General features: G+C 35.3%; 1 protein-coding gene and 1 pseudogene across 2 annotated transcripts in view; one reads left to right on the top strand and one right to left on the bottom strand.

Moving 5' to 3' along the window:
• STXBP1 (syntaxin binding protein 1) overlaps nucleotides 1–16719 on the top strand; it is a 93802-nt gene that overhangs the window by 57892 nt on the left and 19191 nt on the right. For both annotated transcript variants that reach the window (XM_074211111.1, XM_074211110.1), the window contains exons 8-14: nucleotides 4467–4551; nucleotides 4819–4949; nucleotides 7061–7168; nucleotides 12428–12488; nucleotides 13461–13526; nucleotides 14205–14285; nucleotides 16372–16510. In XM_074211111.1, the coding sequence (XP_074067212.1) occupies nucleotides 4467–4551; nucleotides 4819–4949; nucleotides 7061–7168; nucleotides 12428–12488; nucleotides 13461–13526; nucleotides 14205–14285; nucleotides 16372–16510 (671 nt within the window). The remainder of the gene's footprint in view (nucleotides 1–4466; nucleotides 4552–4818; nucleotides 4950–7060; nucleotides 7169–12427; nucleotides 12489–13460; nucleotides 13527–14204; nucleotides 14286–16371; nucleotides 16511–16719) is intronic.
• LOC141505531 (complement component 1 Q subcomponent-binding protein, mitochondrial pseudogene) lies at nucleotides 1831–4400 on the bottom strand (annotated as a pseudogene).

Genomic DNA, 16719 nt, shown 5'->3' with positions numbered 1-16719 from the left:
AGGTAGGGGGAGATGAAAACTATTCTTTTTTGCTAAAGATATGATGGTTTACTTGGAAATACCTAGGGAATCAGCAGAGATAATTGAGACAGTATCATCAATTACATTTCTATCTAATTATAACAAAATCCAAGAGGCTATAATAATAGAAGGGAAAATCACATTCCAAAATAACTACAGAATGCAGAATTCACATAAAATCAATTATGAAATGCTCCTAAAAGAAATAAAGAACAACTTAAATAGCTAGAAGTCTATTCAGTGCTCATACCTGGATTATGCCAATATAACAAAAAATGACAAATACTTCAAGTAATAATTTATACATTTCATACTATACCAATCAGATTATAAAATTATTTTATAGAACTTAGTAAAGTAATAACAGAAATACATTTGGAAAAACAAAAATTCTAGAATATCAGGGGAAATGATGAAAAGAAGTTGAGACAAAAGAGGGGAGTGGCTGGATGGCGCAGTGGATAGAGCACTGGCCCTGGAATCAGGGGTACTTGAGTTCAAATCTGGCCTCAGACATTTAATAATTACCTAGCTGTGTGGCCTTGGGCAAGCCACTTAACCCCATTGCCTTGCAAAAAAAAGTTGCAGTAGGCATAGAGGGTGATATCAGAAGCAAATTAGGGGGAGCATTTTAGGGAGACAAAAGAAGAGTAGCATTAAACTTGAAACTATATTATGAAGTAGAAGTCATCAAAATCATCTTATATTGGTTAAAAAATAAAAATAAAAGTATTCATAGAATAGATTAGAAAAGGGAGAATCAGAAATAATAGAACTCAATAACTCAGTATTCATCGAACCAGAAAATATAAATTACTTAGGAAAAAACTTAATAAAAATTTTGGGGAAAACCAGAAAGCAGTTTGGTAGAAATTAGACTTAGACCAGCGCTTTAAAATGTCCACAATACATTCCAAATGATTATGTGACTTTAATGATAAAGATCATGTTATTAAAAAAAAGAGTTTGGTATCTGAGATTAATAACAGTTAATAGATAGAGAAGAACAAAAGCCATTCCTGAGGTGAACAAGTGGTGAAACAATATGAATGTTTTCATTTCTCAAAATAAGAATTGCAAACTTTTATTTTTATTTTTCTCCCAATTACATGCAAAAACAAGTTTCATCATTCACTTTCAAAACCTTGAGTTCCAAAATCTATCCCTTTCTTCCATCCCACTCCCTCTCATTGAGAAAGCAAGTTACTTGATATAGATTAAAAATGTGTAGTCATGAAAAATATGACCACAGTAGTCATGTTGTAAAAGTAAACACAACCCTCCCCCAAAATAGAGAAACCTCAAGAAAAATAGAGTGGGGAAAAAAGTATGCTTCAATCTGTATTCAGATACCAGCAGCTCTGTCTTTGGAATGGATAGTATTCTTTATCATAAGTCCTTTAGAATTGTCTTAGGTCACAGCATTACTGAGAAAAGATAGGTCATTCACAACTGATCATCCTACACTATTGCTGGTTCTCTGTATCTTCTCATGTAAGTTTTATACTGGAAGCATCCTATTTCATTTCAATCATATAGCACAATTTGTTCAGCCATTTTCCAGCCAATGAGCATCCCCTCAGTGTCTATCTCCCTGTCACCAGAAAAGAGCAGGATTATGAATTTTTTTTTTTTTTGCTGGAAGGGTCCAAGCAGTTTTATTTTCATCATTCTGTGGTGGTGTACAAAAACACTAGGAGAGCAAGTAAACAAAAGTGGGTTAGGAACATAATTGATATTTATGTCTGACAGTATTTTAGCTAACTTTCTCATGATAGATTCTAGATGCTTTAGGTCCACATAGCTATTTCTGCCTCAGCCTCCCTACTGACACTTGACAAAACCCTTCAGTTCCTCCAGGAAGTTGATATATACCTGGTGTTCGAGGGCTGTGCTGAGCTCAATGAGTCCATCTGCAAATTTATTGTCCAACCCTTGCTCAGCCAGGAAGTCCATCAAGTGGTTTACAGGGCCCAGTCTAAGGAATATGTGTTCAGTGTGTAGTTGGTATCCTTCCAGTTGGATTTACTGATGGGTTGAAAACTCACTTCCTGGATGGAGAAAATGTCATTCTCATCCTCTTCTTCCTGTCCAATCTCATCCTCTGGATAGTGGCAGTCCATTACAAGGGCCTTCTTGGTATTGTCCTTCACAACGTCCACCACAAAGTTTGGGGTTGACATAAGTTCAGGCTCTGTGTGTTCTTGGGTTTACTGTCCCTCTGGTGGTTGACCATCAAAGGTCGGTGGGATACTGTTGTTAATATTGAATGTGACTGTGATCCTCTCCCCAGCTAATCCCCAGACTAGCTTGACTTCTGTTCCTTGTGCATCCAGTTCCCAATCTCCAGACATCTTGGGAAGGGATTTGTGTTTCTGGAATTTCCTTTGTCAGGAATTCAGCAAAGGCCTTGTCTCCCTTGGTGTGGAGGCCCCCACACATGCATGAACAAACCCAGGGCATGCTCCAGGATGGCTGCAGGAGGTGGGAACGCTCGGAGCCTGGTCTGCTGGCCACTCCTTCCCCCAGGAGGCTTCTGAAGGCGTAGGTGGAGGTGGCTAGGGCAGGCCAAAGCATCAGGAATGTGGCAGGGCGCAGCAACAAGGACAGTAGCTGTAGGGCCGTGACCAAGACACATGCAGGGGGCCAGGATTACAAACTTTTAACAACTTTGAAAGAATGATTCAGATGACTAAAAATAAGAGAAATACAAAACAACCCTAAAGATTTATATCATACCCTGAAAATTTGCTAATATTACAAAAAATAAAGAACAGTCAGTGTTGGGGGGCGGGTTGTGGGAAGATAGGCATAAAGATATATGAAATTGAATTGTTTCAACCATTTTAGAAAGCAGTTTAGAATTATATAAATAAAGTGACTAAAATATCCACCATTCTTAGACCCAGAAATACCATTACATTGTTTATACCCCAGGGAGGTTATTGAAGAAAATTCCCACATATGGCAAAATAGTTACATCTATTCTTTGTACAAGGAATCAGAAACAAAGATGTCCATTGATTTGAGAATGATTAAGCAAATTATTGTGCCATTAAATTATGTATGATGACTATAGAGAAATATATAAAGATATACATGAACTGATGCAAAATCATCAGAGCCAAGAAAAGAATATACTCAGTATATACAGCAATGAAAACAAAAAGAGCAACTGCACACACAATCAGAAATTTATGTGGCAAAATTACAAAGAACAAACATGACTCAAAAGAGTTATGAGAAAACATTCTCACCCCATTGCAGAAAGGGGAGGTCTGTGAGTGTTAAATGTACATATTTTCAAACTCTTTTGATGTATCAGTTATGCTGATTTCTCCCCTTTTTTTGTCTTTAAAAATACTATATAGAATAGCTCTCTGAAAGAAAGAAATACAGGGAGTAACTATAGTGATTAAAAAATACACTAATAAAAACATTTTTTTAAGAAAGTGGAAAAGATAGGGGGATATGTCTGAGGGGTGCAAGATAAGAGAAGAAAGAATGTCAGAAAATGGCTCCAGTTTTTTCAGTGAAATGTGTAACTAGGTCAACTGAGAGTGTGGAGGGAGGCAGTTGGGAGAAGGTTTGAGAAAGAATGAAAAGTTGTAATAACGACTGAAGGGATAGGAGTAGCAAATCAACAGATTGTTTTTGCAGTAAGAGCCAGTTGAGATTATGTAACAAATTTGTAGTGGATTCATTCCATATGGTTTAATGAATTTTCTCAGTACTAATCAGCAGTAAGTGAATAGAAGGAAAAGATATGGGAATAATCCAGGACTGAGGTTTGGCAACATATAATCATTAATAGGACAAGAGAGCAAGGAATTTGAGAGTAGAGGATAGTTTTGAGTTGAATGAATTCACTAAACGGTCTTGATGGGGAAGAGAGGAGAGAGTTGCCAGTACTGGCCTAATGACCTAGGGGAAAAAAAAGGATTGAAGAGTAGAGGTAGAAGTTGTAAGGCATAGGGAAAGATTGAACGATTAAAAGATTATGATTAGATAAAGGAAGATAAGTTTATGTAGAGTAGGGGACATGGATTAATTAGGGAATCAGGGAATTAGATTGTAGTAAGAAGGGAGGAATAGGTTTAATGTAAGAAAATGAAGAGTAGAAGTAAAAAGGATTGTAGTTGGTGAATGGAACTTCAGAGTTCTAAATCTCAAATATGTTGCAACTTGAGAAATGTTGAGGTTTAAGGTGTGTTCTAGTTTGTTACTGAATTGTTTGGAAGAAGGTGAAGGATTGAGAGTTTAGGTTATTAGAGATATCTTCAACATCAGTATTTCCTTGGGTTATTTAAAGGTCAAATGTGCCAACAGTAAATTGTATAACTCTTTGCTTAAAGTATATAACTTACTGAAACTTCCATCAGATCATCTCAGGAAAATTCCAGATCATGTTGAGTAATATCTTTTTTTTGTTCCATGTTTGACAGTGACTACAAAGACAATGCCATGCTGGCCCAGTTAATTCAAGACAAACTAGATGCCTATAAGGCTGATGATCCAACTATGGGGGAGGTAAGGTCCTTTATGCAAGTGAACACAAGCTCAAGGAGAGAGAGAGAGATAGAAATACTATGCAAAAAATCTACATGAGTAACATCTTGTAAATGCTGTACCTCAAGATAAACGAAACATTTGTGGACAATGACAATTTTCATATTGTACATTCTGCATTTTTAATTTGAAATAAAGACCTTTCTGTGAGCACAATACCACTTCTAGACACTAGTCTTGCATTTTATTGGTTATGAAAGCAAAATATCTTGTTTATTCATTTCTTAGGGTCCAGACAAGGCTCGTTCCCAGCTCCTCATATTGGATCGTGGTTTTGATCCCAGTTCTCCTGTGCTTCATGAATTGACTTTTCAGGCTATGAGCTATGACCTGTTGCCTATTGAGAATGATGTATACAAGTGAGTAGAGTGCTTTTAGAGCTTAAATATGTATGCCTTGCAAGTAATCTAAAATATCTGTAAGTCTACTAAAACTTTCAGCTGGGGCACAGTGGATAGAGCACCGGCCCTGGAGTCAGGAAGACTTGAGTTCAAATTTGGTCTCAGACACTTAATAATTGCCTAGCCTTATGACCTTGGGCAAGTTACTTAACCCCCTTGCCTTGCCAAAAAAAAAAACAAAAACCCAACACTTTTAGCCAGCCTACAGAGATAAACATAGATTATAAAGTAAGTCAGTATTCTTTACTTAACTTGACAGGTTTAAAATGTTATTCATGTCAAATAACTGTTTATCTCCTTAATTCTTCATCACTTTTTTTTAGGGTTTTTTTTTTGCAAGGCAATGGGGTTAAATGGCTTGCCCAAGGCCACAAAGCTAGGTAATTATTAAGTATCTCAGGCTGGATTTGAATTCAGGTACTCCCGACTCCAGGGCCAGTGCTCTACCCTGCACCACCTAGTCGCCCCCCCTGCCTAATTCTTAATATTTGGAAAATTCCTAGTTTACTCATGAAATCAGAGCTTAGAAAGAAGAAAATATTTAGTTTTGAAAAAACACAGTTTTACTGGTTTGTTTGCAGATTATTTCAAAAGTCCACAAAATCAGCATTTTTACAGGTAGAATTATGCTTCCCATATTAGAAGAAAAGCAGAAACTTTAGTAATGATTTATTCAATAAGCCTATAGATCTAAGCTAAATCATGTGACTGTTATTTTATCTTTTTTTAGTTAAAATCTATTAATAATATTGGACAAGGACTATTCCTAAAATATATTGGCAGAGTCATTGTTAACTAACTTTTTTCGACTCTTCACTACAAAAAAGGGATTCTTTCCTTTACAAAAAGGGAATCTTTTTTTCCAGGCATAAAGTTATCATTGGGACTTTTTGAATACTGAAAGCTAATCTTTTCTTGTCATGGAATGTTGTTACAATGCTGTTATTTTAAAACTGCAAGCTGTTAGTAATTATTAAGGTTGATATCAAAGTTTTAAAGAAATGCAAGTTGTACTTTCAGTTCCTGTCTTAAAATTGATAAAATATTTCTTGATTAAATACATATACAATTTTTGTTGAGATATTTTATTTTAATACAAGATACTTCAGGGCAACTAGGAGATGCAGTGGATAGAGCACCAGCCCTGGAGTCAGGAGAACCTGAGTTCAAATGAGTTCACTTAACCCCATTGCCTTACAAAAAACTAAAAAAAAAAAAAAAAAAAGACACTTCCCATGGATCACCAAACTTATACACAGGGTATTATCTTGCCTGAAAACTGTTAAGCATTAGACCTAATGACTGATAACATCACTCTACTTTTTTAGTTTACTGATTGTTAACAGAAAGCATAGGTACTTTAATTTTGATAGGATAGTATGAACATTGTGCATTACGCTTGACCTGAGTTGGCAGCTGTAGAGTGTTATCTTTGTTTAAATTTTAGTTGTGTGTATTATCCATTTGCCTCAGCTTTCTTAACAGTACCTCTTCATACAGAAATACTTTTTGTGTTTCTGAGTTTTTCATATTTGACATTACCTATGTTCAGTATTATTCATTTACATTTGTTTGTTTATTCATTGCTTAATAATGTTGCCCAACTAAATTTTAATAGCTTTGTATATTCAATACAAAATTGCCTTCAGGCAGATAATGAAAGCTATTTAGAGACCACACATTTTGGGAATGGTTCCCAAATTTTATTTCAGAGAAGAAAAAAATTCTTTTTGACCTTTTTCCTAAATAGGTAAAAATTTATTATAGAAAATGTATTGTACCAGCTTGGTTCTAATGGAGAACATGCAAGCTGACACTGTGAAGGTATTTTAAAATTAGGGTCATGATTTCATTGTGATCTTCAGTTTATCTCTTTGCCTTAGTGATTATCTCTTTTGCTGAATGGTGCTATGGTAGACCAGAAGTGATACATCTGATGGGTACACAACTTATTAGATGTCCTGGTTGAAATACTTACTATATAATGAAAGAGTGTCTTAGAGAAGGTAGGGAAGAGGATATGTAAGAACACATGTATTTCTGCCACCTGAGTTAGATCTTTCCTTCAGGTATGAGACAAGTGGGATTGGAGAAGCTCGAGTGAAAGAAGTTCTTCTGGATGAAGATGACGACCTGTGGATAGCTTTGCGCCACAAACATATTGCCGAGGTATCCCAGTAAGTGTTTCTCTTTTTCCCATTTGTTCTCAATGAACCATTTTTTTCTTATATTTAACAACTTTCAATAGTGTCTTTGACTGGGTGAATACAGACAGAACACTGTGCTAAGAATGATTAAACTGAAACTTCTTTGCCTGACTAACTTGCCTAATGGCTGTTTGATATGAACAATTCCTTTTGTGTTTCTAGGCTTTGTTTTACTAACTATAAAATTAGTGTCATATCAGTACAAGGAATGTAAGGCTCTATGGGAAGCATTTGAGGCTCTTATAGACAAGTGATTTATAAATACAGAATATTAAAATTAGAAGCATATTGACTATTTACTAATCTTTATTTTTATTGGAAAGATCCATATGTAATAAGTACAGTTCAAATTTCTTTTAGGTTCTACTTTATTTCTTGCATTTTTAAATATGATATTTCTCTTATTATCCCATTCAGATTTTCTGAGGGGTAGCTGTTATCTCTTAAGTGTATATAGTGTTTCCATTACTAAAATCCTCCCTGCCCATTCTACTTTATAAAAATAACAGACTCTATAGTGAATCCATGTCATACATGGCTATATAAGGAAGGGAGAATTGGAAAATGGTACAGTATTTAACTCTTATTGAATATTTAACTCTTATTGAATAGATGGCCAGGGTCATGCATGCCCATATGCATCTGTTAACTATTCAGAGATTGCTTCTGATGAACTAATCATCTCATATGTCATGTATGTACTGTTGTTCAGGTGAGAGAGTCTGGATGGATTGTATATGCAAATTCATCAGTAATGTGAAAAACAATACCCTATTTATGAATTAGTGGCCTTAGTCAATATACAGGAAGTATTTATTGATTACCTAGATATGCTAGCCAAGAAGCTCACAATCTAATGACAGAGACAGAAAACAAACAGATATGTAAAAGCAAACTATATACAAGTTAAATAGAAAATAATTAACAGAGGGAAGACATTAGGATTAAGAGAAGTTGGAAAAGGTTTTCTGTAGAAGATGGAATTTGAGGAGGGATTTGAAGTAAGCCATGGAAGCTAAGAAGCAGAGATGAAAAGGGAAAAGTATTCTAGACATAGAGGACAGCCAGAGAAAATGCCTGGAATGAGAAATGGAGTAGTTTGATCTTGCTTGGAATAGTCAGGAAGCCAGTATTAAGATACTGAATATTATAAAGTTGGGAGTAAGGTATAAGAAGACTAGAAGGGGGGGGGGTAGAGCAAAGAATGCAGATTAGAAGCAACCCTATTGAACTTATTTAAAACTCCACTCCAAACAACTTCAAATCAAATTTTGGAACATCAGAACCAATAAAAAGTCAGGCTGAGACATTTTTCTAGCCCTCGAAAACCTAGGAGGCTGGCAAGAGAAGTTTATGACTCTGAGGTGGAAGCCTGACCAGAGCCTACACATGTAGCAGCATCAGCAGTCACCTACCCCAGCATCTTTGGGAACTCTCAGTCCAGAGGCAGTAAGGGGGTTACACAACTTGTGAGAAAGAGATTTCAGGGGGGACCCTTTGCTGGTGCTGGATATAACTGGCTCTGATTGGCAACTCTGTTGCCCATATGCTGTTCTGAATCATAGTTCTAAAGTGGAGAGGAGTGCTGGGGTCAGAACAGGGGAGCAGGGGCACCATTCAAGAGTTCCATGGCTAAAAGAACACTAGTGCTTGTGGCTGCAGGGGACCAGGGTCCTGGGTAAAGATCAGAATAAAGGCCAGGAGAGCAGTGACCCATACTTTTCCTAGGATCTTACCACCTTGAAAGTAACCAAAAACTTGGAGACCCTTCAGAATTAGCTCTGAAAATAACAGCGTGAGAAAACCTGAAGCTTGGAACAGTGCCTCCTCAAACCAAAGTAAGCAGATCCCAACTTTAATATCAAATTCAAAGTCAAGAAATGGGAAAAAATGAACAAACAATAACAACAAAAAGAATTTGACTATTAAAAAAGTGCTTTGGTGTCATGGAAGATCAAGATTAAAAACTAAGAAGATGATGATGATGATGATGATGATGTGAAAATAGCTCCAAGGCCTTAGGAAAAAAGTGCCAATTGGACCAAGCTTATCAAGAATTCCTGGAAGAGTTAAAGACATAAAAGTAGTAGAGAAAAAAATTTGAAAAAGAAACAAGAATGATGCAAGAAAATTATGGAAAGAGAATTAACAGCTTGGTAAAAGACTAAAATTCACTGAAGAAAAGAACTGAGACTTAATAATTACCTAACTGTGTGGCCTTGGGCAAGCCACTTAACCCTATTTGCCTTGCCTCCCCCCCCAAAAAAAAACAGCTTAAAAAGCAGAATAGACCAACTGGAAAAGGAGTTACAAAATCCCACTGAAGAAAATTCTTTAATTTCTTTAAAAATCAGAATCAGGGGGCAGCTAGGTGGCGAAATGGATAGAGCACTGGCCCTGGAGTCAGGAGTACCTGAGTTCAAATCTGGCCTCAGACACTTAATAATTACCTAGCTGTGTGGCCTTGGGCAAACCACTTAACTCCATTTTCCTTGCAAAAACCTAAACAACATAAATAATTAGAATCAGGGGGCAACTTGGAGATGCAATGGATAGAGCACTGGCCCTGGAATTAGAAGGGCCTGAGTTCAAATTCAGCCTCAGACACTTAATAAGTACCTAGCTGTGAGACCTTGGGCAAGTCACTCAACCCCATTGCCTTAAATAAATAAAAAATTTTTTTAAAAAATTAGGCAGGTGTAATAACTCCCTGAGACATCAAGAAACAAAATAAGTCAAAAGAATGGAAAAAATAGAAAAATTAGAAAAAACTGATTTGGAAAATACATTGAGGAGTGATGATTTAAGAATTATTAGACCATCGGGGCAGCTAGGTGGCGTAGTGGATAAGCTTTATAGCACCGGCCTTGGAGTCAGGAGTACCTGGGTTCAAATCTGGTCTCAGACACTTAATAATTACCTAGCTGTGTGGCCTTGGGCAAGCCACTTCACCCCATTTGCCTTGCAAAAACCTAAAAAAAAAAAGAATTATTAGACAATCAAAGAAAGAGCTTAGATAATATATCTCAAGAAATAATCAAAGATAACCTCCCTGAAATTATAGATTCAGAGGGTAAAATAGGAATATCCACCAATCACTTTCTGAAAAATATCCCAAAATGAAAACTCCCAGGAATATGAGTCAAATTCCAGAGCCCCTCATGTCAAAGAGAAATACTTCATAAATAGCTAGAAAGAAACAATTCAAATATTGGGGAACCATAGTCAGAATTACTCAAAGTTTAGTGGCTTCCAATGTTAAGGAGCAGAGGGCTTAGAATATCATATTCTAGAAGGCAGAAAAGCTAGGATTACAAGAATTATTTACCTATACTATTGTATGGTATGTATGTAATTGGAAAACAAATATTTATATAATAAAAAAAAAAGAATCACCAACCTAGCAAAACTGAGTATAATCCTTCAGGAGAAAAAAAAAAGAATATTTAATGAAATAAGGGACTTTCAAGTAAACAGTGAAGAGAGTGGAAATTTAGCATCATTAGAGTAGTTAAAAGGAGTTTGCATAGACACAGAGCACAAAGAGTTCCATTAATTTTGTTGGAATGATCTTCTCTACACAGACACACACACACACAGACACACACACACAAACACCTACATTCAGTTGTTTATAGAAACGTAACTTACTCAGTAAAGAGCCGAGGGGGGAAGGCATAAGAGAAAGGGGCAGTGGGGGTGAATGGAATAAAGGAGAGGGCAGATTAAGGGAGGTAGTAAGTAGAAGCAAAATAGACTTTTGATGAAAAGTAGAATAAAAAGAGAGGAATAAGAAACAGAAGAAACTGTAATGAAGAGAACTACATAGTAATCATAATTATGAATGTGAATGGTCTGGCTTTATGCATATAATCGAAGTAGATAGTAGAATGGACTAGAAACCAGAATCCAACTATGTTGTTTGTAAGAGATTTACTTTAAATAGAATGACACATGCTAGAGTTAAAATAAAGGAGCAGAATTTAATATGTTTTTGCTAAACAGAAAAAAGCAAGGTAGCAATCATGATCTCAGACAAAGCGAAATAAAAAATAGAGCTAGTTAAAAAAGGACAATTAGGTAAATTACAGTTTGCTAAAAGGTACCATAGATGATAAAGTAATAGCAAATTTCTCTGATAAAGGATTCATTTCTCAAATATATAGTGAGTATACAACTGTCGAATTAATTAAAAAATAGAGCTATTCTCCGATTGATTAATTGTCAAAAGGTATAAATAGGCAGTTTTCGGAAGAAAAAAATCAAAGCTATTTATAATATAGCAATGCTTTAAGTCACTGTTGATTAGAGAAAGGCAAATTAAAGCAACACTTCACAGCTATCAGAAATAAATTCTAGTGAGGATGAGGAGAAAATTGGTACACTAATGAATTGCTAGTGGAGTAGTGAATTGATTCAGCAATTCTGGAGAATAATTTGGAACTAGCCCAAAGGGTTATCAAACTATGCATACCCTTTGACTCAGCAATTCCACTTTTAGGTCTGTATTTCAGTGGGATCAAAGGAAAAGGGAAAGTACCACATGGATAAAAATATTTAGCAGCCTTTTAGAGTGGCAAATAGTTAGATACTGAGATGCTCATAATTTGGGGAGTGACTGAACAAGTTGTGGCATATGATTATTGTGCTGTGGGAAATGACAAGGAGGAGGTTTCAGAAAGACATGATGAAAACTAAATAAACTGATGCAAAGTGATGAAGTCCAAAGAACCAAGACTTGGCTACTCTGATCACTAAAGTGTTCCAAGACTTCTTCAAAAGATTTACGATGAAAAAATGCTATTCACTTCCAGAGAGAGAAAATGGATAAACCCTGATTGAAAGTTGAAGTATAATTTTCTCACTTTATTTTTCTTATGTTTTTATATGTAGTTAATTAAATGAAAATATTTTTGCATGATCTTACAAGTATAATTGATGTCATGTTGCTTGCCTTCTCAGCGAGTAGGGGAGGGGGAAGGGAGGTAGAGAATTTTGAACTCACAGTTTAAAAAGAAAAGAATGTTTAAAATAAATAATAAATTGAAGATTTTTTAAAATGAAATTTTAAAAAAGAAGACTGGAAAGACTGTGGTAGGTGAAGAAACATATATTGTGAAGGGTTTTGAATGCCAAGCAGAGGATTTTGTTATGAGAAAGAAAATGTACACAATATTTTTATAGCACCTCCATAGAAGTACTCTCTTAAAGATACCTTCTCTTTTCTAGGGAAGTCACCCGTTCTCTGAAAGATTTTTCTTCCAGCAAAAGAATGAACACAGGCGAAAAGGTGAACCTATCACTGATGTGCAAATGTAATTTAAACTAATCCTCAGAAATTAGTAAAAATTAGAGTTAAATAAAAGTAAAATTTGACCTTCCTTATCTATAATTTTACTAATTTCTGAAATATGTTCTCAATTAGCCATTCAATCTGTGGATAAGTTTAAATAGTTTCCTTTTCATTGCCCTGTAACCTGAAATTTGCTGCCTTGAATCATTCTAGGGAAAGCAAAGAGAAGTTATAATGTCCTTGCCAGGACAAATTTAATTTTCATGGTTCTGTGCCTTATCACTTTTTAGCTGGTGATTATATCAATGGATTATTCAAATCAGGAGAATATCCATTTCTATAGAGAATTGTGTGAGTTATGAATGTTTGAGAGTGGGACTACACTTTCATGCAAACATTTATTAGTCATAAGTAATGGTAGGGCAGATAGGTAGCACAGTGGATAGAGCCCTGGCCCTGGAGTAAGGAGGACCTCAGTTAAAATATATCCTCATACACTTAATAATTACATAGCTGTGTGACCTTGGGCAAGTCACTTAACCCCACCCCGTTGCCTTGCAAAAAAATGGTAAATATTTGTTGAATTATTGAATTGAAAAATGCAATTAGAAATTATCTTACACATTAAAAGATAAACTTTGTATTTTCTAAATCACAAATTATATTTCTCATTGGTACCAAATATTTCTGAACTTTAGAGTTCCCTGAGCCCCTTCCAAAAAATGACTACAGCATTTATGTAATTTTTAAGCTAAGAAAAAGAAATTTAATAAAGTCTTGCCTTTATTGACAGCTTGATCAAATTAAAAAGTTTTTTTTAAGTTTCATAGGGTCATGAAATTTGAAAAAATAGGAACGGACCACATTAATCAGTATCTTGTGTTGTCTAGTATGATATTAGAAAACTATTTTATAAGAATAGTATATAAAATAATGTAGCCAAAACAATGTGCTTTGTTTTCCTTCAAGACCACCATGAGGGACCTGTCCCAGATGCTGAAGAAGATGCCCCAATACCAGAAAGAACTTAGCAAGGTATGATGATCCAAAAGCCCCAAAGTGAATGCATTAGTAGAACTATTTTCCTTATTAAACCATATTACTCTTTCTGTTGGACAAGTTTAGAAATGTTGATTTTCAGGGCTTTTCTAATAAGGGATTGTTGAAAATAAAGGGAAAGGTATATTAAGAGGTCTCATTAAGTGACTCCTGAAGCAGTTGTTGGTGTGCCCCTTGGTTTTTTTACTTCACTTTCTTTCCTCCTTTCTCTCCTGTATAGTATATAGTAGGCCTGCCAATGGTAATCAGTGGTATCTGCAGGCATTGCTTTGTCCCACATGGTGTTAACATAGTCAAAGAATTACACATTCTATAACAGAGTGAATTCAGAGAAAGAATAGATGATATATATTTAATTTTATTAATAAATATCTTGTTTCTGTGATTTTCCTTCCTAGTGCTTATTATAGTTGTAACATGATTATGTTCAGGTCTTAGATTTTAGTTAGCATTTTGATAGTTCTGTCTGCTTCTAAATATGGCATTTTCTTGACTGCTTCTAAATATGGCATTTTCTTGAAGTGGGACACAAATTTCTGTTTGAGAAGTTTTTTCCATTACTTTTTCCTAGCCCAAGTATTTGAAGTCTTAGAATGTTTTTGGTAGTCATTTACTTTCACAGCATTGCTCAAAGTATTGTATTCTTCTTTATAGTATTCAACTCATCTACACCTTGCAGAGGATTGTATGAAGCATTACCAGGGCACTGTGGATAAACTCTGCCGAGTTGAACAGGTAGGCCTTTTTTTCAGCCTCTGGTAAATTCTTTATACTATTCATTCATTCAGATGGTTCTTAACTTCTGACCTTCAACATTCTGCAGAATCATGGGAAATAGACTAGGATGATGTAGGTTCTACTCCTTGGACCCAATACAGTTCTATTCTCAATGGTAGGACCTGAATTGGATTGGAATGCTGTGCTGTGCTGTTTGAATATTGCATGTTTGATTCCTTCCAAAGATATCAAATGGCCAGATGTAGGAAGTTAGCAAGCAGATGCTGATAGTGTTAGCTGAATTTCTTTTGTGAATTTGGATTTGCTTTATCTATCTTTTATTTAAACCAGCTCTCAAGGTCCAGAAAAAAATCAGAGTCAGACAAACATACATGAAGAAACCCACTAGCAAATTAGAGAGACTGTATTACCACTTGGACTGAGAATGAGATTTAGAATTTAGATTTCTCAATGTAAAGATTATCAGATTGCCTTCAGTCAGGGAAGGGGGGATGAGATGGGGGGAGTGTAAAATTCAAAACCTTACCAAATAATGATAAGTAGAAACTACTATTGTCTATAATTGGAAAACAAAATATTTATATAATTTTTAAAAAAGAATTTAGATGTCTAATTCTACCTCTGCCACCTATTTGATAACTATTTCTAATTTCTTACAAAAAATTGAGATAATAGTTTTGACCTGTCTCTTAGCATAAATTACATGAAAAACTAATATGACATCCTACCTAACCTAAATTCAGTCTAAATTTTCAAGGAATGGAATAACATATACTGTATAAATATGATATTATTAAATAATACCTACCTAATCCAAGTGCACTTTTCATTTCTATGGGGGGAATTCAGGGAAAGAGAAGATGGTTGAGAACATTCAAATCCTCATATATACTTCTCTTTCTAGTTTCACAGATAAGAAAGTGCTGAAGTTGGAATCACTTCTTGTAACATTTGCCATCATTTTCTAGGATTCAGAGAATCCCAAAATTGCATAAATCTGGAGTTGGAAAAAGCCCTCAGAAGTCATCTAGCCCAAAGAATGAATATACAAAGAATTGTCAGATATAAGGACTATAATAGATCAGTCCCTTAGGAAATTGGTTAAACTGACTCATGGATGAAAGAAACAGAAAGACTTTGGGGCAATGGTAATTCAAAAATACATAGAATATTTTAGCCACCCATTCAGTTAGCATGTATCAAGGACCTTCTATATTCCAAGTACTATACTAGGTACTGGGGGATACAAAGACAAAAAATGGAATCAGACTTACACTCAAAAGAGTTTACTTTTTATAAGGTGAAACAATGTATATATAAATAAGTACATGCAGAATAACTGCAAGGTACATTTTGGCAGGAGTGCCCTGCCAACTGGAGGATCAAGAAAAGTTACATGTAGTTGTTATCTGATCAGAATTCTAAGAATCAGAGGCTAGTTGGAGGTGAATGCTAGGTATGGGATGGAGAGGGAGCAGTTTTCAAGTTAGTCTGTCATCCTGTTTCCAAAAGAACTTGGAAACTCCAAAAGAAGATTCAGTAAAGACTAGAGGCTAGAAAGAAGCTGCACCTAAAATTTCCCCCAAAAGAGATTTTGTCCTAACATGAAGTCAAGCAATTTTTGAGTTGATGGGGATGGGTACAACAAGACATTATGGCAATTTCACACCAGAAAACATCCCAGCCAATGAGGTGAAAAAATGTATCTTTCTGTGTACAAAATCTCCATTGTTTCTGTGCCCTTTTTTGGAAAAGAAGTTTTTTGAGGAAGCTTAATTAAGATTGATAGAGTTGCTGCCTAAGTACCCTGGAAGTCAACTAAAAGAATTGAAGGCTTTGACAACAATTAACAGATCATTTTTTATCTTCTTTTTTTGCCTTGGGAAGTGATGTTTGTTCTTCCTTGAGATTTCACTGACCCTCCCTAATTCCATAATGATTATTTTATTAGAATGTGATATTGTAAGATTAACCATGACTACTTACTATGCATTTCAACAAAATTTTTATCTCTTCAAGGGTCTTGTTACTAAAGTATTCAAACTTGACAAAGACCCTATATTAAGGCATATGTTTTCTATAGGACCTGGCAATGGGCACTGATGCTGAAGGGGAGAAGATCAAGGACCCCATGAGAGCTATTGTTCCTATTCTGTTGGATGCAAATGTCAGTACTTATGACAAGATTCGCATCATTCTTCTCTACATCTTCTTGAAAAATGGTAGGAGTTGGGGATAGGGAAACAGTTTCTTGGAAAAATGGAGAATAGAAAGTGGGACCAGCAGGGGAGCAAATAGTTCAACAACAATGGAAAAATTAAAGGGAAAATAGTAAGAAATAGGCAATTTTATTTTGAAAAAATACATCTTGGATTTAGCTACCACTAAAGAGCAAAAGCAATCTTGATAATTTGACTATAAATTAATAATA

Source organism: Macrotis lagotis, chromosome 1 (assembly GCF_037893015.1).
Source record: "Macrotis lagotis isolate mMagLag1 chromosome 1, bilby.v1.9.chrom.fasta, whole genome shotgun sequence".
Taxonomy (NCBI): Eukaryota; Metazoa; Chordata; class Mammalia; order Peramelemorphia; family Peramelidae; genus Macrotis; species Macrotis lagotis.
This window is presented reverse-complemented; position numbering and strand designations above follow the sequence as displayed.